General features: G+C 45.6%; 1 protein-coding gene across 3 annotated transcripts in view; it reads right to left on the bottom strand.

Moving 5' to 3' along the window:
• Window positions 1-1109: 1109 nt before the first annotated feature.
• IGF2BP1 (insulin like growth factor 2 mRNA binding protein 1) overlaps window positions 1110-27754 on the bottom strand; it is a 74834-nt gene continuing 48189 nt past the window's right edge. For 2 of the 3 annotated variants that reach the window (XM_028751778.2, XM_028751780.2), the window contains exons 5-15: window positions 27013-27076; window positions 24231-24512; window positions 22838-22972; window positions 22070-22192; window positions 21464-21599; window positions 17768-17890; window positions 17396-17512; window positions 15793-15867; window positions 13446-13577; window positions 12179-12292; window positions 1110-9133 (exon numbers count right to left, since the gene is read on the bottom strand). In XM_028751778.2, coding sequence (XP_028607611.2) covers window positions 9041-9133; window positions 12179-12292; window positions 13446-13577; window positions 15793-15867; window positions 17396-17512; window positions 17768-17890; window positions 21464-21599; window positions 22070-22192; window positions 22838-22972; window positions 24231-24512; window positions 27013-27076 — 1394 coding nt within the window. In that variant the 3' untranslated portion in view covers window positions 1110-9040. The remainder of the gene's footprint in view (window positions 9134-12178; window positions 12293-13445; window positions 13578-15792; window positions 15868-17395; window positions 17513-17767; window positions 17891-21463; window positions 21600-22069; window positions 22193-22837; window positions 22973-24230; window positions 24513-27012; window positions 27077-27754) is intronic. The other variant, XM_028751779.2, reaches the window with a different exon arrangement.

Here is a 27754-nt window from a genome sequence, read left to right as displayed (position 1 = left end):
CATATTTAACTTTTGACAATGGGTGGGAAATGGCTGAGGGGTCCTATATTCCCAGCACACTTTCTGTCAGAGAGCTTGTTCAAACATTTTTTTAATTTATTTTTAAGAGAAGCCAGTGGGATTTTCAGCACTTTCCTGGCTGTTTACCAATCAGAGTTTGAGGTAAAGCTGGAGTTAGTACTTTGGGGGAGAACTCAAAGCCCTCAGTACCCCGTTACGGCAATCTCAGCCCCATTTTTGAAATTAAAAATGATTGTAGCAGGAGGAAGGAATCAGCTTGAGGTCCTGGGGGAAGAAGGGCAGGAACAGGCAGATTGAAAGAGCAAATAGGCGCCAGGTCCAATGTCAAATTCTCATCTCAACTGAAGCCACGAACACAGTCCTAGTATGTTAGAAATTTGCGGTGGATTCTGCTTCCCAGAAGCTGTAAAACTGGGAGCTGTTAAGTCATCGAACAAAAATTTCAAAAGCGTTCGAGGCAAAACTCTGTGCAAAACTCACAATTTGGTGGCAAAAATAAATGCCAGGCCTTAGTGGCGACCGGACTCCAATGGCTGTGCATGAACAACCACAAAAAAGCAACAAATTACTGAAAGCAAAAACCTTAACATTTTACCAGCTTTGTACAGAACTCTCGTCACTGCAATATCTAGTCATCATCTACATTTGATAGTTAAAAACAGACCCAGCGCCCCTCCCTGCCCCATCACGTACAGAAGCTCCCATCTTCCAATCACGGCCTGTTAAAACTATCATGGAAGTTTACAGGATCCCTGCATTGCCAATGATTTGAACACCCAAAAGCCAGGGTGTTGAAGCTGGCTGATGGTTAATTCTATGCCTATTTGGAAAATGGCAACCACCCCACCCAGAACAAACATTTATCCATTTCGTCTATAATTTTTTTAAAAACTGCACACAGCAACAATTAGATTCTAAGAGCGTTGGGAGAAGGGTGTGTGTGTGTGTGTGTCCCCCACCTCTCCTAAGATTGCAGTTTGAACCAAATACCCAAAATTGCTTGCTGTTGACAAACAAAACACCCACTTTATTCGTCATGGCTGATGTCTGAATAATAATCATTAAAAACTGGTCTATGCAAGTCTGTATTAAAAGCAGAGAAGTGAGAGATTTGTTTTTCAAAAGAAGGAAAGTGATTTACCACCCACCCACTTTCTGTAGGGAAAAGGAACAGATGCAGGGGTGATATTGGGGGCGACCGAGGGGCCCCTCTGCCCCAGGTCTTTTGCAAAACACCCCAGATTCCCTGACCCTCCCACCTCCTTTTTAAAACTTTTAAAAGCGCCTTTCTTTGCTTACATTCTAAAAAGTAGGCCTGAATTTGCATCTCTACGTATTTAAGCATATGCAAATTTGTGGCATGGCCCAAGTACTATTTTTTAAGGATCTAGCAATGCCCCTGAATAGATAAGATGCATTTGAAACAATACTCTCCTCCCCCCTTCCTAATTTTATAAACCATTCCTGGTTTCCTTTCCTAACAAGAGAGCATCTTGCAACTTTCCCTAGCTGATAAAAGGGGCCAAAAGAAAAAAGAAAAAGAACACCACCCCATAACATTGATCATGGGCTAACATCAAAGTTTTCCAGTCAAAAAAGCAGATTACAGAGCCATATGCTTAGCTGTATGTGTTGTCGAAAGGAAAATCTGATACTACTTGATGATTCTAGAAGCTGGGAAATTTGGGAGATGTTCTTCTCAGTCTCTATAATCTCTACAGAAAAGGGTAGTTACATTTTTTTTTTAAAGAGCAAAGATACATTGAGCAGCCCAATACAGCAACCCTCAAAAACCCAGAATTCCCAGTTTATATGTGAGTAAAGGAGCCTCTGGGTAGAAGTATCTGTGTCAAGCTGGCCTCTCGTGAATTCATTTACAACAGATGAAAATTACACATTCAGAGGGCTTTCTGCTCCAAGTGCAATGGAGAGTAGCAAACGCAACTTCCTTTAAAAAACAACAACACACCCTCCACAAACCTTTTCAAATAACGTCAGTTGGGGTTGCGCTTTTCATCCTTGAGAAGGTACAAAAACCACACCGAAAATTGGCTCCCATTTCTTTTTTTTTTCCTTAAAAAAAATAACGGCCTGCTTCTCCTCAGTAAAACTGAGGTAATCTTTGTAAAATATGTCACAGCACCATAGCGGAAAAGAGGGTCAAATGTTTACAAGGTCAAGAGTTGGGTTCTGATTCCTAAGTTTTGTTCCTGATCTGCGTAGCTCCTTGATCATCATCAGCCTCCGAATCCTCGACTAACTCAAACCTCCATTTTGATTTCTCTGGTTTTGCTGCAGTGAAGGCTGAGTTTATGCAACCAAAGACCCTCAATTGTGTGGTGTCTCTGGTGGTTTCCTCACTTGGCCACTTGTATAAATTAAGCACGGCCTGGTCCCATGAGGCTGGGGAAGCTACCATCTCCCTCGCCTAGACAATCAACCATGGACCAAGTGACTTCTCTTTGCATTTTATTGCTAGAATGCCATTATCTGTGCAAGCAGCAACACCTACTGATGGAAAACATGGCTGAGAAATCCCACCTTTTGCAGGCCAAACAGCAAAAATCATCGATATCCAAATCCAGAGAGAATAAACAGGCCTGAACTTTAATCCAAGCATCCAACCACAGAGCTACAACCACCTACATTGATCAAGTAAACTCACCCCAACATCCAAATTAAGAGAATTTAAATCAGGACGAGACTCTAGACTGCAGTTTGGTGTTTGTTTTTCTTACATATGCCTTTTTGAGGGTGGCGTCTAATCACACAAATTTTAACGATTTGGACACTGTAATCAAAAGGTGCAGATCCTAAACCAGCCATATTTTTGAGGGGCTGAAAATTACTATTTGATTCTCGGAGTAAGGCAAAGACCGAACTGTCGTTTTTAGGGGTGGAGAGAGATCTGCCATCTTTTCCGCTACGTCTGAAGTCTCTGTCGTTCTCCATAGAGAGCTCATAACACTGCCGACCTGCATAACAACTTCTGGCTCATAAGAAATTATGAAACTTAACTTCTCTTTTCATTAAAAAAATAAAATATTCAAGACTATCAGCTTTTATATAAAATATCAGCAAGCCCAAAAACAAAACAATTGCTGAGGTAACTTCATACCTTGAGGTAGCTTTTTCCCCTCCACATTTTCCTCTCATTTTTCTTTTTTTCCTATTTTCCCCGTCTTTTCCCTTAAAACACACAGCAATGCCTGACCTTCCTGCACACGTCTCTTTGTTGGAAGGCATAAAAAAGGACAGAAATTGCTTCAGTGTAAACAGCAAGATCCATGCAGCCGCTTCAATCTAAAATTCAAAGTTGTCAGTCGAGCATTAGGAACGTGGAAAACACACTGGAACTCGATTTGCCTGCTGTTGCTCAATCCAAACAGGCCCAGTCCCAAAGGTATTGGTTAAACCTGGCCATCCAGCGAGTCAAATTAGAACAGAAGTCTTGTCTCTGCTAATATAGATGTCCATTGCAATGCAAAGATTGCTTTGGCCCACAGAACTCTTTTTCTCTGCCCTTCTTTCAGGGACGGCAAAATTTGATCCAGCATGACCCTAAACCCATGCTGATGTCAATGTGCTTGGCTTAAGATCATGGAGTTAGCTTCAAAAAGCAGGTCACATATGCCTCTAGACTAAATCTCAATTATTTCTGTGCAATTTGATTCCCAAGTTGAGAGAGCTTAAAACCCAGAAATCTTGATTTCCCCAGAATTTGCACATTTGGATTGAAAGGTCCATTGCAGCAGCCTCTGAATGGAATTGAGATCTTTGGGCATGGTGTTCCATCCATGTGAGAAAGTCATATAGTTTGCTCTCTGCCCTGGACACATAATGATTCCTCTTGGGTTAGTTTTGTTGTCCATGCTCACTACTTAGAACTGCCCTGGGGATGACAGATGTGCAAGAAATGACTAATTTGTACGCAGACTGGTACATTGCTTTCCCCAGTTGCCTCTGCAAAGGCGACTTGGCAGCTCGCCCTGCTCTTTTAAGACTAAGCAACATCGGGTGTGCCACAAGAATGGAAATCCTATGCACACTTACTTGGAAGAAAGAGCAACTGAACTTGAGTGGCACTCGCTTGCATGTAAACCTGTGTAGGTCCCAATCCTATGCACACGGACCAAGAGTTAAGCCTTCTTAGAAGCTCGTGAGTGGGCAGGGCTTATTCTACACAGCGGGGAGTCAGGCCTGCAGGTCTTTTAGGTTAACAGGGGAACGTAAACACACCCAGAAGCATACTTTGGATGATACTGCTGCAAATCCATTTTGAATCCAAATGGCAGGAAAATTAGCACTGGATTCACCTGAGTTTGAAGCTCTCTGGAGCACTGTGGGGACTGGGTGGATCTTCTTCAGGGGAACAGCGAGATTTAACCCATCAAGTGCCTGACTGAATGCAGAGACAAAACTTTGTTCGGTAATCTGGCTGCCAGGCCGGCAGTTTCCTGTCCTTCACAGATACTCACAAATCCATTGTATTCATATTTGTATAACACATTTTTTTCTCTCTCTTTCTTTTTAAAGTTCGCATAAGAGTGACTGGGATCAGTAACCACATTACATTCTTCTGATGTCTATATTTGGTATCGCCTCATAAAGACGTTCGACATTCCTGTGGCAGAAAAGATCTTTCCCTCCCCCCTCCCCAAAATTAAGTCATTCCAATTCTCAATAAAACATTACTTTTGGTTTCAGTTTTAAACCCCACCCCACCCCCGGTTTTCCCTCCCTTCCCAACCCCCAGATCGAAATCCAAATATAATGGCGTTTTTTGTTCATACTGGACTCCTCCATTTCCCTGGGAGCGGGATTCAGACACATTGGTTTGTTTTCTACAGCAGTACCCGGGGTGGGTGGTAATTTAATCCTGGGGTTCAAGGTCCTTGATAATGCTATCCTACACATGCACACCTAGGAGCAAGTCCCATTGAACTAAATGGGGCTTACCACTGAGTAGACATGCACAGGTTTTCACCATATAAGTCCCCAGGGTCACCCATTTCAAACATACGAGTTAAGATCAAGGAGGAAGGGTTATTTGCCCTGACACACTCGGCTTTCAGGTTCTCTGGGTCAGGGCAGACATCTTTCCCTTCTTTTTGGTATAACTAAGCACTGAGGTTCCTTGAAAGTAGGGCAACGTGATACCAAAAGTGATTAGAGATGGACGCTCAACAGGTGGAGCTCCCCGGCCAAGATCTCTCTAAGTAATGCAGCACTGCGATGGGGAGGAACTTCTGAAACCCTGACCTGTTCTGGAATTAACCAAAGAGGATTTGGGGATCTAATTCTCATAGGCTGGGTGGGTGCCTGAAATCATGGGATTCTGGCCTGAGAAATTTTCGCCAACAAGTCAACCAATTTCTATTCTTCTGTTCCACCCCAGCCCCAAGGGTGTGGTTTTAAAGCCAGGCTATGGCTCATGTGTCATGCAATCTAAGGACCTGTGTGTATTTAAGAACAACAACCCTGAATTGATCTAGCATTGCTACGTTGTACAAAGACCTTTTTGGGGTTTGGGCCATCAAGCGCAGAAGCAGGAATTCCCAACGCGGTCTCTGTGTGACCTCCGCTTGTCTCCACTGTGCCCCCCGGGGCACAAGTCCCCTAAGCAGGGACAGGTCCATGAATACACCCCTCTCGCCACTCCACCCAAGGCTGCTTATGTGCATTTAAGCCACCAGCTGGCTACAGGTCTACCCTAGAGCAGGAGGTAATTTGCCAGAGGTGACTGGGGGTGGGGCAACTATAGCTTCTGTTTCAACAGAACCTGGGAGCAGATGGCTATTCCCCAGGGGGTTGCAGTCGGCTTTGCTCCCTAGCAAAGACCTTGACATCCATTTAAAGTCTCTAGGCAGGGACATTCCAGAGAACACTGCATAGGTTTAAGCTGCAGTGATTTCATTAGGATTTAAGCATGCTCAATTTTTCTCTGGAGAGTGTCTGGCTAGTGTGAGAGGCATGTCAACTGCAGGCAGAAGCATAAACCCTCAAGTGTCTCTTGGAATTACGGGGATTGTGCGCGTTTAATGCAGGAAAGAGGTTTTATTTCATTTTAGTTTGATGTGGGTCTGGACTGCAGCATCAAAATTTACACCCACAAATGCAAGAGAGTGGCACCGGAGTATAAAATAACCTTTCTTAAAAACAAAAATAAAAAGACAAAGCCGCCTTAGCTTACTTAACCATTAGGTTAAAAAAAAAATTCATACGTTTTCAGCAAAAATTAAAAACTTGCTCAGCCAAATCTGCTCTTCGTGACTAAAATTTGGGTTGCAACCTTGGATTTTTATAAGAATCAGATGGTGCGTTTTTAAAAAAAACCACTAAAACCCCAAGTTTGGATGTTTCTTATAAAAAATCTGCCCCCCCCCCCAAAAAGCAAAAAGCTGAGTGAGTCAGATCAAGAGATGCTTCCGCAATTGCAGGAAGCTTCTCTGGGTTCAAGCCACAGCTTCTTCTTTAAAAAAATCGAACTGGATATATTTAAATCTGGTGACTTGATATTTCATGAGTATTCTAATTTTCTGGGACACATTCCCATGATTTCTGTCTTTTATCAGCGATGTTTTGCATTTCACTCCACCAGGACTCCTAATTAAGGATTTGCTGACTTTGGTGGATTAAAATCTTGAGATGTTTCCCCATTGCTTGATTTTCTAATTATTTCAATACTTTCCCTGTCTTAACAAATGAAAATACCCTGGGCAGTTGGGTCAGGGGGGAAAGAGAGAGAGGGAGAAAGAATGCACTTATCTCCTTAATTAATTAAGGAAATTGGAGACTTTTCAAGGAAGCTGGCTCAATTCAGATACCACACCAAATACATGGTTAACAGTACAATCGTGTATGTGTTTACTCAGAAGGAAATCCCACTGAGTTTAATAGGGCTTACTCCCAGGCAAGCGACTAAGGGGTTGTAGTCTAAGGAAGCTCAACTTTGGTTTGACATACAGTGGTACCTTGGTTTGTATATGTCTCGGTTTGCATACGTTTTGGATTACAAACACGTCAAAACCGGAAGTGCGTGTCCCGGGTTGCAACCTTTTTTTGGATTACAACCCTCTTTTTTTTTGGATTACGAACAAAAAAATTTTGGAGGCCCCATTGGCCTAAGCGTGCCTTGGGTTAAAACCTGTTTTGGTTTACAAACGGACCTCCAGAACGGATTATGGTTGTAAACCAAGGTACCACTGTACTGTCTGCCCTGACAAATCATGTTTTGTAATTTATCTGAATTGCTGGAACATAGCTACAACCCTTTCTCCAGCTCTGGAGGTCCTGGCACAGAAGAAATGGAAGCAGGAAACAGACAAGGAACTCTAAACCATCATTTCTCTCTATGTCGGGAAGCTCAAACCATCGTGTGGCTTTTCCTTTATTGCTACTATAAACCATGGTTTGGTATCAATGTTTGAATCAAGCCATTGTGTGGTATCTAGGGGGGAGACTTCTGAAAAGACAGGGTTATTGCCTTGTTTTCCCTCCCCACGTCTTTTTGTTTTTAGGACAACTGGGATTATGTGGTGGCCAATTGAAGGAGAACCAAACCCTCCCCATCGGTTGACAATTTATAAGAAAGAAGGGGTGGAGGAAACCTTAATATGTGGGTAGAATTCTCTGCTCAAAATATATTTTGAGGAAACCTCTCAACGACGTGTGTGTGCCATTGGGATGAAAAGTTGGGAGCTGGCTTTACTTTTAGGGCAGGTATACATAAGCTGGGGGCACATGGGTCCAGATAACCCCCAACCTATTTGTGCAACCCTGCAAGTCATCCTTCCCCACATGGTGCCCCCCTTCAGACGTTTTCACCTCCATTTCCCATCAGCCCTAGCCAGCATGGCCAAAGGTCAGTGGTTGTGGAAGGTGTAGTCCAAAAAACAACACCTAGGGGGCGCCAGGTTGCGGAAGCCTGCTGGGAGTCTTAACTCAGGGCCGCAGCAAAGTGAGGGGAAACCTGACAAGTGGGGCTGGCAGAGCAATTTTCAGTTCTGGAAACTGGTACGGAGCCGAGCGCCACCAGAAACCTAGAGATGAAAGCTGCCATGACCAAGCAAGGTGAAGTTGTGGGATGGAAAACATGGCGACTCCACTTGCCTTTGGAGTCGGGCTGCTTTCTTGATGGCGGCAAGGTCAGCCGAAGCGTCTTCTCCCGGGTCAAAACACTCGGCAGCTCCAGTTATTTGGGCACACGGCCGCAAGAAGAAACCCTGACAACCAGGCCTCACAGAGTTCCACAACCACCAACTCAAACAGAACATGGGTCATCCAAAAAACAGGTAGAAAGGTTCGTTGGATAACCCTAGAGAATCTGGTCCCACTCCATTTTCCTTCTCCCGCTGACTGGGAAAACTAATGTGGCTTTTGTTTTGTTTTTCAACATGGGGATGTTGAGGGCAGATTAAGTTTCCCAAATAAATCCCTAAAAGTGTTTTTGATTGGGGGGAGAGGGGGTGTGATTGACATGCCTTTGCTCTGCCCTTTGTCTGGTAAAAAGCACAGCAAACTGCATGGGAGAACGCTCCCGCCCCCTCAAGCTACTGGATTGTGACAGACTGACAGACTATGGGATCCGATTAGGATTTTTCTTTTCTATTGGCCGATCCAATTCCCCTCCCCGCTCCATATTTATGTGTGTATATATAAATATACATACACATACATACATACATCCTTACATACATACGTGCTGCATGCCTGAGGAATAAACACACATACACACACATATATATATATTATATATACACACAGCATGACCGAGGAGCCAATCGCACGCTGCCTTTGGCTCGCGAGACATTACGTCACCCGTCTACAAGAAAGTTACTAATGCCCTCCTACGGTAAACTGATTCCCAGCCACTCTTAGGGTTCTGCATCAACAGCTCATCACTCTTTCGGCTTGGCTTTGTTTCATCCGTTGTCAATGTCGTCCGTTCGTCCATCACTTCCTCTCTCTCTCTCTCTCTTTTGTTTTCTCTTTCACACACCCGGGGTAAAGAAACTTCCTATTTCCTCCGTGTTTGCGTCTGGCTGTTCTGCCCCTTCTGATGCTGTTGTTTCACCTGAGCGAGGATATCGCGTATTTTGCGTTGTGCCATCTGCAAGAAAAAGATTTGGGGAGGGGGTTGAGAGAGAGGGCAAACAGATTTACAACAATGGCACTGGCCTGATATGGTGGATCAACCTTCCCCAACTGGGTGACTGCAAGATGTTCGGGACCACAACTCCCATTACCTGTGCTGGCTGGGGCTGACAAACTCCATTAAGTACAGTCGTACCTTGGAAGTCGACCGGAATCCATCCCAGAAGTCCGTTCGAATTCCAAAACATTCGGAAACCAAAGTGCAGCTTCTGATTGGTTGCAGGAAGTACTGTGTTCTAGCAAACTTTCATCCTTCTCTTTATATAATATCTTTCCTCTGTTGTGTTTTTGTGAAATTTACTCTAGGCACATCCAAGTATGACTTTGGGAATCATACTTAATTTTTAAAACAATCCCATTCTTTCTCGATTTTTATGTTGGAGTGATTTCTTATTGCTTCTGTCAGAAACAGAATGACAGACCATAGTTTCTTATGATACCGGAATCAACACTGTCTTGACAAAAAGGGGCATGCAAGGAATGTTTTGAAGTCATGCCTGGAAGTGTTTTGCCAACAGTGGTTTGGGCATAACGTAACAGTTTGTGGTGTTACATTTGCACTGACAAAACCATTGTTTGGGGTGATGCTGTGCCCTCATAGGGTACTGTTTAGAACAGCGTCCAGAAATATTAGGGGAGAAGGAGGAAGAAACCTCTACAACCATAATTGAAATGAAAGAATGTTTGCAAACCGTAACACTGACTTCCAGGTTTGCAGCGTTTGGTAGCCAAAACATCCAAGTACCAAGGTGTTTGGGATCCAAGGTATGTCTGTATCTGAAGGAGTCAAGAGGTCCTGAATCTTCCAGGCTGGAAGTGGGATCTTAAGGTGCTGGGGAGTTGTGTAGAGTGGTACCCTGGGTTACATACGCTTCAGGTTACAGACTCCGCTAACCCAGAAATATTACCTCGGGTTAAGAACTTTGCTTCAGTATGAGAACAGAAATTGTGCTCTGGTGGTGTGGCGGCAGCAGGAGGCCCCATTAGCGAAAGAGGTGCTTCAGGTTAAGAACAGTTTCAGGTTAAGAACGGACCTCCGGAATGAATTAAGTACGTAACCAGAGATACCACTGTAATACCGAGCTCTAAAATCCACAAAACCAACTTGGACTGAGGCAGCTGTTGGGAGCAGAGAGAGCCACCTCGCTTCCTTGTCCCTCCCGTTCACATGAAATTTAGGCACTTTTGTTTGTTCAAACTAATTGATCAATGTGAGATCTGAGGAAGGAAGGAGGTAACACCTTCCCAATGTTATGTGTATAGCCCCAAAGAACATGGGTCCCAAATGTCTGGTGAATGCCTGCTCCCATTGATTTTATTGAAAATTAATACCAAAACACATTTATTTAAATAAAAATAAAAAATAAAAATGATTGTCCAGTAGCACCTTATAGACCAACTAAGTTTGTTCTGGTATAAGCTTTGGTGTGCATGCACACTTCTTCAGATACCTTCTTCGTATCTGAAGATGTGTGCAAGCACACAAAAGCTTATACCAGAACAAACTTAGTTGGTCTATAAGGTGCTACTGGACAATTATTTATTTTTATTTTTTTATTTCGACTGCGTCAGGCCAACACGGCTACCTACCTGAATCTACATTTATTTAAAGAAAAGAAAAAAGAATGCCCCCTCACCTTCTAATCTGGCTCATGCTTTCAAGATCTCCATGTAAGTACAGTCAAACCTCAGTTGTCAAACGTAATCCGTTCCGGAAGACTGTTTGACTTCCGAAATGTTCAACAACCAAAAACTGAAAGCAGAAGCCTCAATACAATAGGGAAACTCAAAATGGAAGCCGCGTCGGATGTTCAGCTTCCGAAAATCAGTCGAAAACCAGAGCAGTTACTTCCAGGTTTTTGGGAGCCAAAACGTACGATAACAGAGGCGTTCAAGAACCGAGGTTGACTGTAATGTGTGTGCATTTTCCACCTTGGGGCCTTTGCGTGAAGGGAGGATTATAACTACACTCAAGAAATAAACAAACCACGGCTTATTGTGCCTGCCACACTCATTTGCACTGGGATGAAGCAAACCATGATCCCTGGCTTAGCACCACATCCAAACCATGGTTTGCAATCGATTTCGGTCTCAACAAACTACAGTCTGTAGCCAAGGTTTGCTCTTGGTTTTCTGGTTTGGGTTTTCTGGAGCAACCAGAAAGATCCCACGTTCAATCCCTGACATTTGGAGTTTGGGCAAGAAATGTCCCCTTGTCTGAGCCCCCAGAGAGGCTGCTGTCACTCAGTGTAAGGAATCTTAAGTTTCTGCTCCTTTACAGAAAACCCACTGACCATTTAAATTGCACATAGGCTTCCTGAACATAACATAAAACAATATTTAAGCACTTGGAAAGAGGTTACTCCAGTCTTAGGCTTAATCGCTTCCTCTCTTCCTTGGCATGTACCAGATTTCTGCTGTTAGTTTAAACCATGGGTAGGCAAACTAAGGCCCGGAGGCCGGATCCGACCCAATCGCCTTCTAAATCCAGCCTGCAGACGGTCTGGGAATCAGCGTGTTTTTACATGAGTAGAATGTGTCCTTTTATTTAAAATGCATCTCTGGGTTATTTGTGGGGCATAGGAATTCATTCATTTCCTCCCAAAAAATATAGTCCGGCCCCTCAAGGTCTGAGGGACAGTGGACCGGCCCCCTGCTGAAAACGTTTGCTGACCCCTGGTTTAAACCATGGTGATTGGAATAAGCCAGGTTCAGAAACCTGTGTCAATAAACCATAGATTAAATGAACTACAATTTGTCCTTGCTGGGCGTAACAAACTGTGTTTTTAACCTGGGAATGGGTCTTCTGATACTGCTAAACCAGCTTTTTCCAAACTGATGCCCTCCAGATTTTGTTGGGACTTAAATTCCCATTATCCCCTGGCTAGGCAGGCTGGAGTTGATGGGACTTAAGAGTCCAACACTATCAGGTGGGGGAAGTCTTTAGTCCAGTTCTTATTTAACCTCTTCCACCCAGGCCAAAATGGCAAGAATGATCTACCTGGCTGGCGTAGAAGTGTCCGATGATTTTGACAATGACTTGCTCGTTCTCATCGGGAGTTTGGTCCCGCGGGACAACTACTTCTGCTGCTGTCAGGTTCTGCAGCTCGTTGACCTGTCGATTGGAAAGAAAGTAACGCTTAATTGCATTTTGATTTTATGAAACGAAGTAGCCCTGATTCATTACTCCTGCACTGCTGCTGCTCCTGCAATCCAGCTTCACTCCACTTTAATAAGGCTTAACAAGAGAGCTTCAAGCTTGCCTGCGCTCAAGGTTCACTTAAACCATCTTATTCTGTATTCTGTAACTTAAACCCTATCAGTCCCTTCCACTTACTCCTACAGACTCTTAAAAATAAGACTGGGTTCAAAGGTAACCACGCTTTGCACTAACCATAGTTAAAACTTCATGGTTTGTGTTTCAGACGTGCAAATTATGGTTGTAGAGGTTTCTTCCTCCTTCTCCCCTAATATTTCTGGACGCTGTTCTAAACAGTACCCTATGAGGGCACAGCATCACCCCAAACAATGGTTTTGTCAGTGCAAATGTAACACCACAAACTGTTACGTTATGCCCAAACCACTGTTGGCAAAACACTTCCAGCCATGACTTCAAAACATTCCTTGCTATTCACTCGCATGCCCCTTTTTGTCAAGACAGTGTTGATTCCGGTATCATAAGAAACTATGGTCTGTCGTTCTGTTTCTGACAGAAGCAATAAGAAATCACTCAAACATAAAAATCGAGAAAGAATGGGATTGTTTTAAAAATTAAGTATGATTCCCAAAGTCATACTTGGATGTGCCTAGAGTAAATTTCACAAAAACGCAACAGAGGAAAGATATTATATAAAGAGAAGGATGACAGTTTGCTAGAACACAGTACAAAGATAAGGAATTAAAGAGAAATGATGAAGCCGTAAAGAGGTAGGGGGAAGTCAACTATTGTATTAGTGAAATGAGATTGGATAGAAGAGTGTGTAGATTATGTATGTTATATATGTTAATAGAGAATAAAATATGATGTGGGGGGGGGGGCGAAACTATGGTCTAGTTCTGTTAGGATTCAACCACTTCTAAACACCTGGCAGGTGTCAAAGTGTGAACCATGTCCCAGCTTTAACTTCTAGCACGCTTGCAGGCTCTCAATAAGTAATAATCAATAATAAGCAAACACCATCACTGTGAGACACACTCCACACGCCATCTTGGGTCATGGCAGTGCCAGTGGTCTGACCCCAAACCAGACCTCAGCAGTCCTGACTTACCGTTTTGCCTCCTTTGCCAATGACTCTCCCTGCGGCCGAAGCGGGGACTCGGATGTGCGTCTCTAGCTTCACCTCTTCTTTGGGGCCAAAAAAGTTTTCCTCTTTAAGCTTGCCATAAATCCGCCCTTGAGCCTGAAGGGTGGGGAGGAAATGAAGAGACCAGGAGGATATTAATCGACCAGTTCCGGGGACAGCCCTGGCCTTGTCCCAGCCTAAGAGACTCAGCACTGGTTATACAGTCGTACCTTGGAAGTCGAACGGAATCCGTTCCAGAAGTCTGTTCAGCTTCCGAAACGTTCGGAAACCAAAACACTGCAGCCAATCGGAACCTGTGGAGGATGTTTGGCTTCCAAAAATAGTTTGCAAACCAGAATACTGACTTCCGGGTTTGCGGCGTTCGGGAGCCAAAATGTTTTGAGAACTAAGTTGTTCGAAAACCAAGGTACAACTGTACTGTGGTACCTTGGGTTAAGTACTTAATTTGTTCCGGAGGTCCGTACTTAACCTGAAACTGTTCTTAACTTGAAGCACCACTTTAGTTAATGGGGCCTCCCGCTGCCACCACCGCGTGATTTCTGGTCTCATCCTGAAGCAAAGTTCTTAACCTGAGGTACTATTTCTGGGTTAGCGGAGTCTGTAACCTGAAGCGTATGTAACCTGAAGTGTATGTAACCCGAGGTACCACTGTATTTTAAAACTGTCAGGGACAGGCTGGATGGGGAGGAGTGGGTGGAGCTGCCAGCCCCCCAGGGAGGGCACCAAATATGACACCTGAGAGCGCGGAGCCTGGTGGTGGGCCGCTGAGGAGCAGTCAGCAGATGGGACAAGCTGGGAGCTGATAGAAATGGGAGACTTGAGTGATCAAGGAAGGGTCAGGAGAAGGCGAGCCCTCCAGGATTGGAAGCTGAGAGTCAATGCATGTGACTAAGACAAGTCCCAAGTCCTGCTGACTTTCCTCCCTACTTGAGGAGGGTCCTGCACATTGCTGAGCAACAGGCCAGACAAGTCCAAAGGAGGAGCCCACCCCCTTCGACACAGCCTTCATCTGCTTGGGAGAGATCCAGAGTGAGAGGCTAGAGGGGAGGGGCACGCCTAGAGCCTAGTGTCAGCAACACCGTCATTGAGTCAGTTGCTGTCTTGTTGCTTGCTGAGAGCTCCATGACAAAAAAACCCAAGGCACTTTCTGGTCTATTCTTATTCTTAATTTTTTTGACAAAGTAATAATCATAAATAAATAAGAATAAAAATCTGTACCCCATTGTAACTATCCAACCTCCCAAAATTTCAACACCTCTCGTGATGGTTTGACCCCTTTCTGTTTCAACAGTACAAATTCTACAAACACCCTCCACATCTCCCCAAAATCATTTCTCCTGCGTATTCCCCGTTTTACCTTAATGGCACATGTTAATTTATCATTAATAGCTATACCTCACACCTCTTTGTACCATTCTTCCATTTTATATTCTGCTTGCCCCTTCCACTTCCTAGCTATCATAATTCGTGCAGCTGTCAATAAATTTGTGAGCAACTCCTTCCTAGCCTTCAAATCTTCCACCCCGTCGTAAATTGATAATAATGCTACCTCTGGACTTTGGGTCAGCATTAACCCAGTGACTTCTGTTATCTCCCTAAACACCCTTTGCCAAAAAATACAGTTCATTCTTCTGACTGTTGCCTCCCTTATTATTGAAATGTGGATGGTAATCTCCTCAGGGCAGAGACCTCTCTCTCTCTGCTTGTGTTACTCTGTAAAGCATTGTGCATATGGATTGTAACACAATAAAGGTAAAGGGAACCCTGACCATTAGGTCCAGTCGTGACCGACTCTGGGGTTGCGGCGGTCACCCCATTGGTTTTATTGGCCGAGGGAGCTGGCGTACAGCTTCCAGGTCATGTGGCCAGCAGGACTAAGCTGCTTCTGGCAAACCAGAGCTGCGCACGGAAACGCCATTTACCTTCCCACCGGAGCGGTACCTATTTATCTACTTGCACTTTGAAGTGCTTTCAAACTGCTAGGTTGGCAGGAACAGGGACTGAGCAACGGGAGCTCACCCCGTCACAGGGATTCGAACCGCCGACCTTCTGATCGGCAAGTCCTAGGCTCTGTGGTTTAACCCACAGTGCCACCCGTGTGTGACACAATAGTGGTGATTAAATAATGATAAAAAACCAGTAACGGTAACATCTGGTTCTGCAAACTGATCTCACAGTGGCCAACTGGGTGCCTATTTGAAGCGTGCAACAGGGCCTGAGTAACGGCACTCAGTAAATAATGAAGACGATGCTTCTAATCATGTTTAAGTCTCCCTGTGGCCACTGATCTGTAAGAAGGGAGGAAAGAAACCTTGAATTGGGCTTCCGGTGGTCCAGTGATTATCACCATTCGCACTTTGGAATCTGGCGTCTCTGGAGGAGCAATCTGAAGGACACAAGAGGAAGAACAGAAGAGTCATTTATCAGCAAAGCCTGGGATTCATTTCCCATCCCTCTACTCCCAAGACACTGAGTTCAGACTGAACTGAGCCAAAGGATGATCCATCCATTCCTGATGGCAATTATTGCGATTGTTATTTATTAGATGGCATACCCTACACCTTCCTCTAAAGGAGCCCAGGGCAAGACAGCTGCAGAAATCAATTAGGGAAGGGCCACAGCTCACTGGTGGGGTGCATGCTTTGGTTGCAGAAAGAAGGTCCCTGATCATATTCCTGATATATCCAGGTAGGACAAGAAAAAGCCTCTCCAACCTAGAAAACAGCTGACAGTCCATGTGGACCAGGGGTGAGGAATGCTTTTGGCTCAGAGCCAGATCCTTCTCAGTATTGGCCTCACATGCCAAACCTGACAAGTAGGCAGGCTGTCTTAAAGCACTTTGCAAAAGACAGCCCCATGATTCTCCTTTAAGCAGGCAGGCAGTGGGCAGGTACAGTGGTGCCCCGCAAGACGGAATTAATTCGTTCCGCAATTTTTGTCGCCTAGCGAATTTTTCATCTTGCGAAGCACGAAATCCCATAGGAATGCATTGAAAATCAATTAATGCGTTCCTATGGTCAAAAAAAGTCCAAACAAAGCCAAATTTGGTACAACAACAGTTTATTAACTGCTCTTTAAAGTCACACATACTGTAAAGAGCAGTTCAAAAATTGAAGGGAAAATAAATTAACTTTATAAACAAAACATGTCTTTGTTTTTAGACAAAGAAAACAAAGTGGCGAGACGTTTTCGTCTTGCGAAGCAAGCCCATAGGGGAAATTCGTCTTGCGAGGCAAATCGAAAACGGAAAAACCTTTCGTCTAGCGAGTTTTTTGTCTTGCGAGGCATTCGTCTTGCGAGGTACCACTGTACCTGCCATGTGCAAGGCCTGAACCAAGAAGGACAAAACCTCTCTGTTCCTTTCTTATTAAATTATACACTGTTTCCGTTCAGTTTCTTCAGGATTCTTTTCTCTCTGGGCTCTCTCTGTGTTATTTACCTGACTTTGCTAACAGGGGGGTGGGAAGAAATAAAAGGAATTTTGCATCACTCTTGGCAAAGTGGCTGTGCCTTTGTAAAAAAGATTTGCCGCACATTTTAAGAACCCAAACTCTCTAGCATAGCAAGCAGAACAGACAGTGCCACTAAGTTGCATCAACACAAGTGTAATGGCATAATCCACTGGAAAGCTCCTGTATAAACCAAATGATGTAGATCAGCTTGGATAGCTCAGTTGGTTAGAGCATGGTGCTGATAATCCCAAGGTTGCAGGTTCCATCCCCATATGGGACAGCTGCGTTTTCCTGCATTGCAAGGGGTTGGACTCTACAACTCTCTGATTCCAGGTTGCTCTTCCACAACTCCCCTGAAGTTCAAATGGGACCCCGGGATGCCTACTTTGTTTTCTAGCACCATCATGGCTTGCATCAATCAACCAAACCAACAATAGGGATTAAACAGAATGGAACGGGCACCTTGATGGAGGCACTTGCGAATCTGGAGAGCTGTTTGATGTGCTGTCCCTTCTTGCCAATGATCGCACCCACAGCCTGGGCAGGAATGAAGACGTGCACCGTCTCTTGCTCAGGAGGCTGCCGAGATAAAAGTTTCTGGGGTCACCAGTCAGTATCAGTCAAATGGGATATCCCAAACTACTAGGTTTGAAACTGTTGTCTGTCATGCACCCACCATTGGCTGACTTGCTATGATGTCACAGAATGTTTAGTGCATGGGCTTGTTTGTTTGGGCAGAACTTGCATGTGATTTTGTCTGAAGCTCACATGCGCTACAGGAAAAGGAAAGCTCTATGCTAGTGAATGTTTTGTGTAGGTTGAGCTCAAGCTTACCAAAAAAGAGCTGTATGGGGCTGCTCCAGAGACACTACTTGGGGGAGGAGGCACCGCATTAGAAGAGGCAGGAAAGAGGCCAACAGCAGCTAGGTTCAGCCCAGGTATCAGGTGCGACTGTAGCTAAAAGAAAAAGAGAGCGAGAAAATGTAATATGGCAAGCAAAATATTCATTTTTACTGTGAATTCGCTGTCAGCACTGAAACACTTCCCGCAGTGCAGCGGTTTTGCCTTACTTTTTGCAAACTGGTTCAATCAATTTGTCCTGCTTTAGACAGCCAAGAAAGCAGTCAAAGGCTCTGTATAATAAACTTCTGCACCCATGGAAACACGTTTGAGCACAGGTGGCGTCCGTACAGTAATTAGGGGACCGAAACACACTTTAGCACATTGCCACTTTCCATCATCCACCCAGGTTTCGGTGCACCAATCAGCTGCTCAAGGTAAACAAAGAGAAACTGTTCCGCAACCCCAAAGCAGTGAACCCGACACATTTATGAAGCATGGTGCAGCACAAGCTATAAAGCGGGAGCGGAGAACTCGGAAGCAAGCTCACGTCACTCTTGGAATTCTTCAGGTGGCTTTAGGCAAGCCACCATGGTGCAACTCACACAATTTGGCAATGAAGGGCAACACTGCAGACTTATAGGCCTCGGACAACCTCCTTTCTCCATTCACATGCATAGGTCCCTGTGGCAATCACACAGGGCCCCCGGACGTTTGACGGTCTATTGACCCTGTGCCACCACTGTGATTGCTTTCTTCGCTGCCCCCAACCCGTTTCTCCTCACGGGTACACACGGAGTCCAGACAGTTGTTAACATTAACAAATAATCAAGTTTATTTTATAGGCCTGAACAAGCTTATGGTTTCAGTTAATTTTTCTTGGCAGATTCTTATTCTTAATTCCTTAACTGTCCTATACGTTCCTAACAACTTTAAACTGATTATTCCAACTATCTGTCTGACTCCACCTAACAATTTCTCTCACTCCCTCACCACACAACTCGACCAGCCCACAGACTTAACCTCCCTCTTCCTTCAACTCCCAACTGACTTTCACACCACTCTGACTCTCACTCTAACTCCTCCTTTCAGTTTCTCTCTGGCCAATCACATCACACGCATTTAACCCTTTCCTCATGACCCACCTAGGAGGCAAATGCCACATACGCCTCTCTTCACTTCCTGCTTCTTGCTAACTACAGTCAGTGTCAAGCTACGGTGGGTGTTAATCTTGGAACAGCTGTTTGCACTCTAGAGGTCTGGAGGTAAGGAGCTAACCTGAGATTGAAAATTCAGGCTTCACCGCAAACTATGGCTAGCAAAAACCAGAGAGGAGGGAGACCAGGTACAAGATGGAAGAAGTAGGAGCTCGGAAACCCACAGAGATGCTGCTGTTTGCCAAACCATGGTATGACATTGGCCTGGTGCAGATATTCATGTTCTAGCTTAATAATCCAGGTCATGCACACTTGCACATAACCCCTTTCCTGCGGCTTTCCTCCTGTCTTTGCATGAGTGCAGGAGAAGACAGGAAGTTGCAATCAACCACAGCTTCCTGTTACCTTCTAATTGGGAACTTCAGTTCATGGCTTCCAAGCAAGCCAGGATCAGAAGCCAGCTTTACAACACAGCGTAAGCTTGACTTATGAATCCTGGTTTGTTTGGAAGCTATTAACCATAGCTCCCGCTTTGCGTGTTAACAGGAAGCTGCGGTTAACTGTGGCTCCCTGGCTTTTTTGTTCACTTGCACCAAGGGAGAATCAAAAGGGCTAGCCATTATTTGCACACCGGGCATTAATATCCCATTGCCTGTGTTCATTAAGCCAGAGACTGATTGCCCATATGCAACCAATACATCAGAATTAAGTCTTTCTCAGTCTCCGTCTACTATAGAGAATAACAATGCCTACTGATTATTGTAAAGATTACTGCAATCTGAACATTCAAAAAGCCCTATGTCAATATTAAATATTGCTACTACTAGGGCCTTCTCGGCAGTGGTGCCCACCCTGTAGAACACCCTTCCGTCAGATGTCAAGGAAATAAACAACTATCTGACTTTTAGAAGATATCTGAAGGCAACCCTGTTTAGGGAAGTTTTTGATGACTGATGTTTTATTGTGCTTTTAATTCTGTTGGGAGCCACTCAGAGTGGCTGGGGAAACCCAGCTAGATGGGCGGGGTATAAATAATAAATACATTATAATTATGGTGGGTTCATTTACAACCAGCCTTCTCTGTTTCAGGGCTTCTGCTTCAAATCAAGAGAAATGCACATATTTCTTCTTAAAAGTTATTCCACCTGTCATTTAACAGCCTCTCTTTTGACCACTTAACTTATTATGATGTTGCAACCAAGTTAGCAAAAGTTTCTAGTCCACAATAATTTCTATCATCCCACCTGCACCCTACTTTATTTGTCATACCATTATAACCTATAAAAGGAAAAGAAAGTATGGCAGAGAGGAACCAATGCTATTCCAAGTACAGTGGTACCTCGCAAGACGAACGCCTCGCAAGACGGAAAACCCGCTAGACGAAAGGGTTTTCCGTCGCGGAGGCGCTTCGCAAAACAAATTTCCCTATGGGCTTGCTTCGCAAGACGACAGCCCATAGGGAAATCTCCGGGACAGCGGGGAAGCGCAGCGCCTCTTCCCCACTGTCCTCGGACCTCCTCCCGCCGCCAGGCTTCGGAAGGCTGCTCCGAAGCCTGGCGGGGGGGCGGAGAGGTTTTTTAAAAACCCCGGGACAGCGGGGGACTTCTCTGCTGTCCGGGGCGATTTTAAAAAACCAGGGACAGCGGGTTTAAATTCGCCCCGGGCGGCGCGTTTCTCCGCTGTCCCGGAGGGCTTTTGAAGGCAGGCGGGGGGAGCAAAGACTTTCTCCCCCCACCGGCCTTCAGAAGGGGTCCAGGACCTCTTCTGAAGGCGGGCGGGGGGCGAAAGTCTTTGCTCCCCCCCGCCTGCCTTCCCGGGACAGCGGAGAAACACGCTGCCTTTCTCCGCTCTCCCGGGAAGGCAGGCAGGGGAGAGCAAAGCCTTTTGTCCCCCCTGCCTGCCTTCCCGGGGGCTTTTAAATCGCCCCGGGACAGCGGAGAACTCCTCCGCTGTCCCGGGGTTTTTAAAAATGCTGGGGGTGGGAAGAAAAGCCCTTCGTCTCCCCCCCCCCCAGCCTTCAGAAGAGGTCGGGGGACAGACTGTCCCCGGACCTGGTCTGAAGTCGGTTTCCCTAGGAACGCATTAATTGATTTTCAATGCATTCCTATGGGAAACCGTGCTTCGCAAGACGAAAAACTCGCAAGAAGAAAAAACTTGCGGAACGAATTAATTTCGTCTTGCGGGGCACCACTGTAACAATGCAGAACCCAATGCCTAAGACAGGCATCCCCAACCTTCAGCCCTCCAGATGTTTTGGCCTACAACTCCCATGATCCCTAGCTAACAGGACCAGTGGTCAGGGATGATGGGAATTGTAGTCCAAAATCTGGAGGGCTGAAGGTTGGGGGTGCCTGACCTAAGAATTAAGATTCCCAAGTCCACAACCAACTAGGTAACGGCTTTCATACAAAGCAGCTGAATGGATTTCGGAGCCTTTTGATGGAAAGCCAGCGATTCCCATAGCAGTAGCTCTAGATGGGCTGTCTTTAGAGCTTCTGAATGCTCAGAGAAGGTGCAACATAAGCAGACTCACACTCATAGCTGCCACATCGTTCTCATAGGCTTCTCTCACTTTCTTCATGATCTCTTGTTCTGCTTTGCAGCAGTTCTCAATGGAGCCTTTCACAGTGATGGTCCTTTCAGGGTTGTACAGGGTCAAATCCTGCAGCCTGGGGAGGAAAGGAAGCATCAGCCTTTCATGCAAGTGTCCCCAAATCCTTGCCCAACTTGGAGCAACATGAATAATCTCATTTCATTTTTGACTGCTGTTTCATGCAAAATACGTCTTTCAAAAAAAAACAAAAACTTTTTTTTTTTTAAGTGAATGCACACTGGCCCACAATGCACCTCAAGTTTCCAGGACTTATGGTGGGCAGGGAAGTAACTAACTGAGGGGAGAGGACAACAACACATGGTACAAATATACCCCTTGCCCAACAGTATTGGCGGGAAACTCTTGAGGTAGATTATGAAGGAATAAAATAGAAACTGCTCCTGTGTGGATGAAGGGGAAAAGATTCAACACTCCATAGAGCCCTAGTGTGAACACAGCCTAATTTGAATACAATACTTTTTTATATATAAAAAGGGGGTCAAAACGAAAGGGGGTGAGGGGATAGAATGGAGAAGAAAGCCTTACGAAGAGATGGTGATCTTTGTCTCTGTGTCCTGCTCCACCTTCTTCAAGTTGCGGCCTTCTTTGCCGATCAGCCGTCCCACAAAGTTGTTATGGGCTAGGATTTTCAGGGGCACTTCATCAGCCCTGCGTGAGGGGGGAGAAGTTGGGTGGGGAAGGGGTGAAATCAGAGGGTTGGACTCCCACACTCTGACATGTTCCTGAGGTCAATTCCAGGCAACCTCTTACGCCTTGGGACACCAAACCCTGAACAGACAGGCCTCTTCTGGAAGCTGTAGGTGGACTGTCTCGCCAGCGTAGTGCATGCTCTAGTTATCTCCCGCTTGGACTACTGCAATGCGCTCTACATGGGGCTAACATTGAAGGTAACCCGGAAACTACCCCAGAATGCGGCAGTGAGACTGGTGACTGGGAGTGGCTGCCGAAACCATATAACACCGGTCCTGAAAGACCTACATTGGCTCCCAGTACGTTTCCAAGCACAATTCAAATTGTTGGTGCTGACCTTTAAAGCCCTAAATGGCCTCGGTCCTGTATACCTGAAGGAGCATCTCCACCCCCATCGTTCAGCCCGGACACCGAGGTCCAGCTCCGAGGGCCTTCTGGCGGATCCCTCCCTATGAGAAGTGAGGTTACAGGGAACCAGGCAGAGGGCCTTCTCGGCAGTGGCGCCTGCCCTGTGGAACGCCCTCCCACCAGATGTCAAGGAAATGAACAACTATCCAATAAGCCAACGCCACACTTTGCGCCAACGATAGCCCACAGCCTTACGTCTTGGTGTCTTTTGCCTCCTTCTGCATGATTTCCAAAATCATCTTGCAAGCGGCAGAACAGCCCTCTGGGGTCGAATGGATACTGATCGCTTTCTCTGCTGCCCCAGCGTTTTCCTTCCTGTGCACGTCGATTCTGCAGGGAAGGGAGAGAAGAGCCAGCTGCTTGAGTAGCAAAACTCGGAAAAGGAGGACCACAGCATAAGCCGGAAGAACCAGAAACCCAAAGTCCACCCAACAGATGCTTCAGAAACTTGACTCCCCTTGGCTGCTTCTCTGCCTCTGCCCAGGCTCCCCATCTTTACTACAAATCTTACAATCCTTCTCTTTCCCCCCCCTTCCATATCCATCTTGTCAACCTCAGGAAGATCTGTAAAACTCCCTGGGCAAGAACAAGGCCATTTGTAGGCCTTCTTAGACATCCAGTAAAGGAACATTTCCGCAGTAGAAGTAATTTTGGATCTCAAACAACGGAGCTCTGGGACTGGGACTGAGGTGGCCTGCGTTAAAACTCCTCCTCAGCCATCAAGCTCACTGGGTTAGTTCCTGGGCTAGTCCCTGTCTCTCAGCTTAAGCTATGTCATGAGGTGAGGCTGCAGTGAGGGGAAAGGGAAAGAGAGAGTTGTTTTCTTAGAGAAAGGGTAGCACAAAAAACGAAATAATATATCATTTCCCAGTGGGCTGGGCCTCCATGAGCCAGGTAATAATGAGGGGAACATTTGTACCTCACAGGGTATGGCACTCCACAAACGGGGGACCATCACTGAAAATATCCTGTAGCAGGTCAAGAATGTGTGTGTGTGTGTGTGTGTGTGTATACACACACACAACACACGTATATATTATATAAAGACACATACACACCCTTGTAAATAAATAAATAAATAAATGTCCCAACGTGCCACCCTTAACAGCACCCACATCTGCAGCCTGAGGTGCCTTCTAGGCCCAAGAGCAGGCACACTTTGGTTCTCTGAATCCCAATCCCCAGGCCTCTGACCCTCCAGTCTTAACAGCTTAAATCCTTCTGGGCTAAGTTTCCACCAGAGCATACTCCAAGTTGCTTTATTTGCCTAGGGAGAAGGACAAGATGGCGCCTCCCATATACCAACTGGGCTTCAACAGTGTCAACAGGACAGGGCCTTCCACTCTGCCTAAGCCCTGCAGGACATCCGAAGGGATGCGACGCAGCTTGCCTGGCACACACACCACTGTGCCTTCCAGCACCTCACCCCCCAGCGTCTGAGGCAGATGTCTCACTCTGCCCAACGATAGGGCCGGCCTTGTGTCCCATGCAGCACCTACCACACTCTTGGCAGAGAATCAGTGCAAAGATGTGGTAATAAGCAAGCGGGGTTGCTATGGAAACACTTGCTAAGCTAGCAGGGCCTTACTTGGACTGCGTCTGCTTGGTGATGTTGCGGATGGTGGCACCTTCTTTGCCAATGATGGCTCCCACATACTGGGTGGGAACGAGAAGTCGGAGGGGAATGTCTACCGGCTGCTGTTTCACAGGTGCTCCTGAAGCCACGGGTGAACCTTGCCTTGGGGCGCCCCGCGATCCAAAGCCCCCTCGGCGCCCATTCTCTGCACCCTGGACAGTTTGTTCATCGGGGATGTAGGAGACCTTCAGTGCGTGGTTTTCCAGTTGGTGGCCGTTTAGTTTCATAATGGCTCTGAAGACAAGACGGACAGATACACAGAGAGAGAAGCCACTCAATTAACTCCACTTAAAACTAAAATCAGCACATCTGCAGTCAAAAGAACTGTCTGGTTAGTTAAAATCTGCATGTGAAATCAAACCCTACTACTACTGTGTGCAGTTTTGCCCTGGACCACTCCTAAGCTTGTCCTGAGGTTTTAATCCCCAACCAGCTGACAACTTTTCCTTCCCTCACAGAAGCTGGACTTCAAACTACTCTCTGTTCCATGCCACCACCGCACCAGCTCTGCCAATTCACACACCAGAGGCTTCACTATGAGACGCACCACATGCTGTATTATTATAGTAAATAAAAAGGGGTGGAGTCATGGCAAGGCTGATATATAAAGCAGCCAAGAACATATAGCAACAAGGCCATTTTGAAAAGCCGGAAGGTTCCTCATGCATCTGCCCCCACCCCCTTTTGAAACCCACAAGCCCTCTTCCCTCTTCCAATTGCCACAGCTGCTTGCTTCTCATTTACAGTGATATTTTTAATTATTTTTTTTTGCTCTTCCCTTCTCCTTATTTACTTCTAACAAAGGGAAAGGAAGCTGATATATGGGCAGTTCTCTCCCCTCCACCACCATTAATTCGAAATGGCCATCAGTAATGGCATTTTTTAAAAATCGCTTCATACCCTGACATTTTTTATCGCTACACATTAAGATTTTGTCAAGATGTACATTTCACCTTAAACTAAATGTGATGAAACGGTTTTGGAGGTGGAGAATGAATGAAGGAATACACACCCCCCCATATTTTTTCCGTCTCTAAGATGCCCCCAATTTTTAGGGACACAGATTTAAGAAAATGGGGGGGGGGGGAGAGATGGCCCCATGTATAAGATGCCCCCTAATTTTTGACATTATTTTTAAGGAATAAAACCTAGTCTTATACACGGAAACATACGGGGTATGTGTGCATGTATACATATACATACACACACACACACACACACACACACACACTCATTCTCTGGCCTTGCTTTCTTAAGGCATGTTGTAATCCTAGATCTCTAAGGCGTTTACCACAAACAAACAAACAAGCTTCTTTATTTATTTACAGTGGTACCTCAGGTTAAATACTTAATTCATTCTGGAGGTCCGTTCTTAACCTGAAACTGTTCTTAACCTGAAGCACCACTTTAGCTAATGGGGCCTCCTGCTGCTGCTGTGCCGCTGGAGCACGATTTCTGTTCTCATCCTGAAGCAAAGTTCTTAACCTGAGGCACTATTTCTGGGTTAGCGGAGTCTGTAACCTGAAGCGTATGTAACCTGAAGTGTATGTAACCTGAAGCATATGTAACCTGAGGTATCACTGTATTTGAGGTAAAGTCATCAGAGATCTAGGATTACAACATGCCTTAAGAAAGCAAGGCCGGAGTATAATTTTAGCAATGGGCTGCAGTTCCGCACAGCCACCTATAGATGGGGGTGTTACCATTAACAAGGCCACATTATGGGACAACCTGGTAACACATCCCAGCATCCCAACACATGGCGGCGGCTGCTGCTACCTTTAAATCTGATACTGCAATTCTTTTTTTTCTTTTAATGCTGCTGCAACCCCCGCTATTTCTACACATTGCATCATGGCAGGGGGAGAGATGCTTCTGTGCTCAGAGTTTGGTGATGAACTGCCATGTTTTTGCTCAATCACTTTTTACAAGCCCAGTCATGGTCACCCAAATAACCTCCCTGTGGTGTTCTTCTGCCGTTTCTCATGCTGCAGAAAGCCAACCATTGCTGAGGTGGGAAGAGAGCTTTAAACCTCCCTGTCCAGCCCAGTATTCTCATGGGGAGGCGAACCACCCCCTCCTCTCTCCAGTCATCAGATAGATCACCTCCTTAGCTGACCTGCACAGATCAATTGAGGAAAGGGCTGGTTGCCTCTATTTGGGAGACTAAGTCACCACTGTCACACAACCCTGAGAATGTGGTCCCCAGAAGAGGAAGAAAATGTTAATCAACTGTGTTACAGTCCGAACATTGCTTTGATATCACTTTTTGGGGGGGATGAGACATGTAAATGCACTTAAATAAATACAGTGGTACCTTGGTTTAAGAACAGCCCTGTTTACGAACGATTCAGTTTACAAACTCCGCAAAATCAGAAGTAGTGTCCCAGTTTGCGAACTATACCTCGGTCTAAGAACGGAATCCGAATGGTGGAAGGGCACCGGCGGCGGAAGGCCTCATTGGGGAAAGTGTACCTCAGTTTAAAAACGGTTTCAGTTTAAGAACAGACTTCCGGAATGGATTAAGTTCGTAAACCGAGGTACCACTGTAATAAATAGGTCACAGATTTTGCAACAGAAATAAATTAAGGAGGGAGGCAACAGCAAATGCATTGGGTGTGTGGGTGTGTGTGTGATTTTTGTGCCAGCCACAGAATTCAAAGCCCTGCACAGAACTGGGAACATGCCCAAGGACCAAGTCAGATAACAATTACAAGCAAATAAGAAAACTCACTGTCTGGTCTGTTCCCGGTTGGAGTAGGTGACGTTGACAACCGCCGTCTCACTGTCCGTATTCACTTGCACGAGGAGAAAGAAGAAATCTCGGTTAGCTAAAGCAGGCACCCATATCATCGATCAAAATATCTCTGTATTAAACAAGCTCAATCCTCACCACCCATGAGAGAAAGCAAAGACTGGAGCTTAAAGAAGTTTGTTTTTTCACAATTCCTAGCAGATTGCACCACAGGAGTGGTGTCAGGATGACCAGGCACCTGCTGACAGCCCTGGGCTCAGAAGGACCCACACTGAACCCTGCCATTTCCGCTAGGTATTGTGTGTGGCGTTATTGCAGCCCCTGTTGCATGCGGTGACATATATGTGTCTGAACCCACACACATGTCCAGCACTCACGTGTATTCATACACGCATACCACAAAGAGGTTTGGGATCTTCTGCTAGAGATATAACGTGTGTCGGTTTACGAATATGCATTTCACCCTTAACCATATGCCACAAATTCTATCCTGAGCTGAGTCTATGCAATATGTTATGCTGTAACCTCACACCCTGAGATCGCTATGTGTAAGGAACAGCAGTCCAGAAATCTGGTGAATGAATGAATGAATGAATGAATGAATAGCAAAGGGGTCGGAATGTCATCTGTCAGGTATTGAGTCTGTTGAGATTCTTGCATCGCAGGGGGTTGGACTAGATGCTCCTCAAGGTCCCCACCCTACAATTCTATGATTAAAGGT

Source organism: Podarcis muralis, chromosome 13 (genome assembly GCF_964188315.1).
Source record: "Podarcis muralis chromosome 13, rPodMur119.hap1.1, whole genome shotgun sequence".
NCBI lineage: Eukaryota > Metazoa > Chordata > Lepidosauria > Squamata > Lacertidae > Podarcis > Podarcis muralis.
Note: the sequence above shows the minus strand (reverse complement) of the source record. Positions and strands in the feature narration are given on the sequence as shown.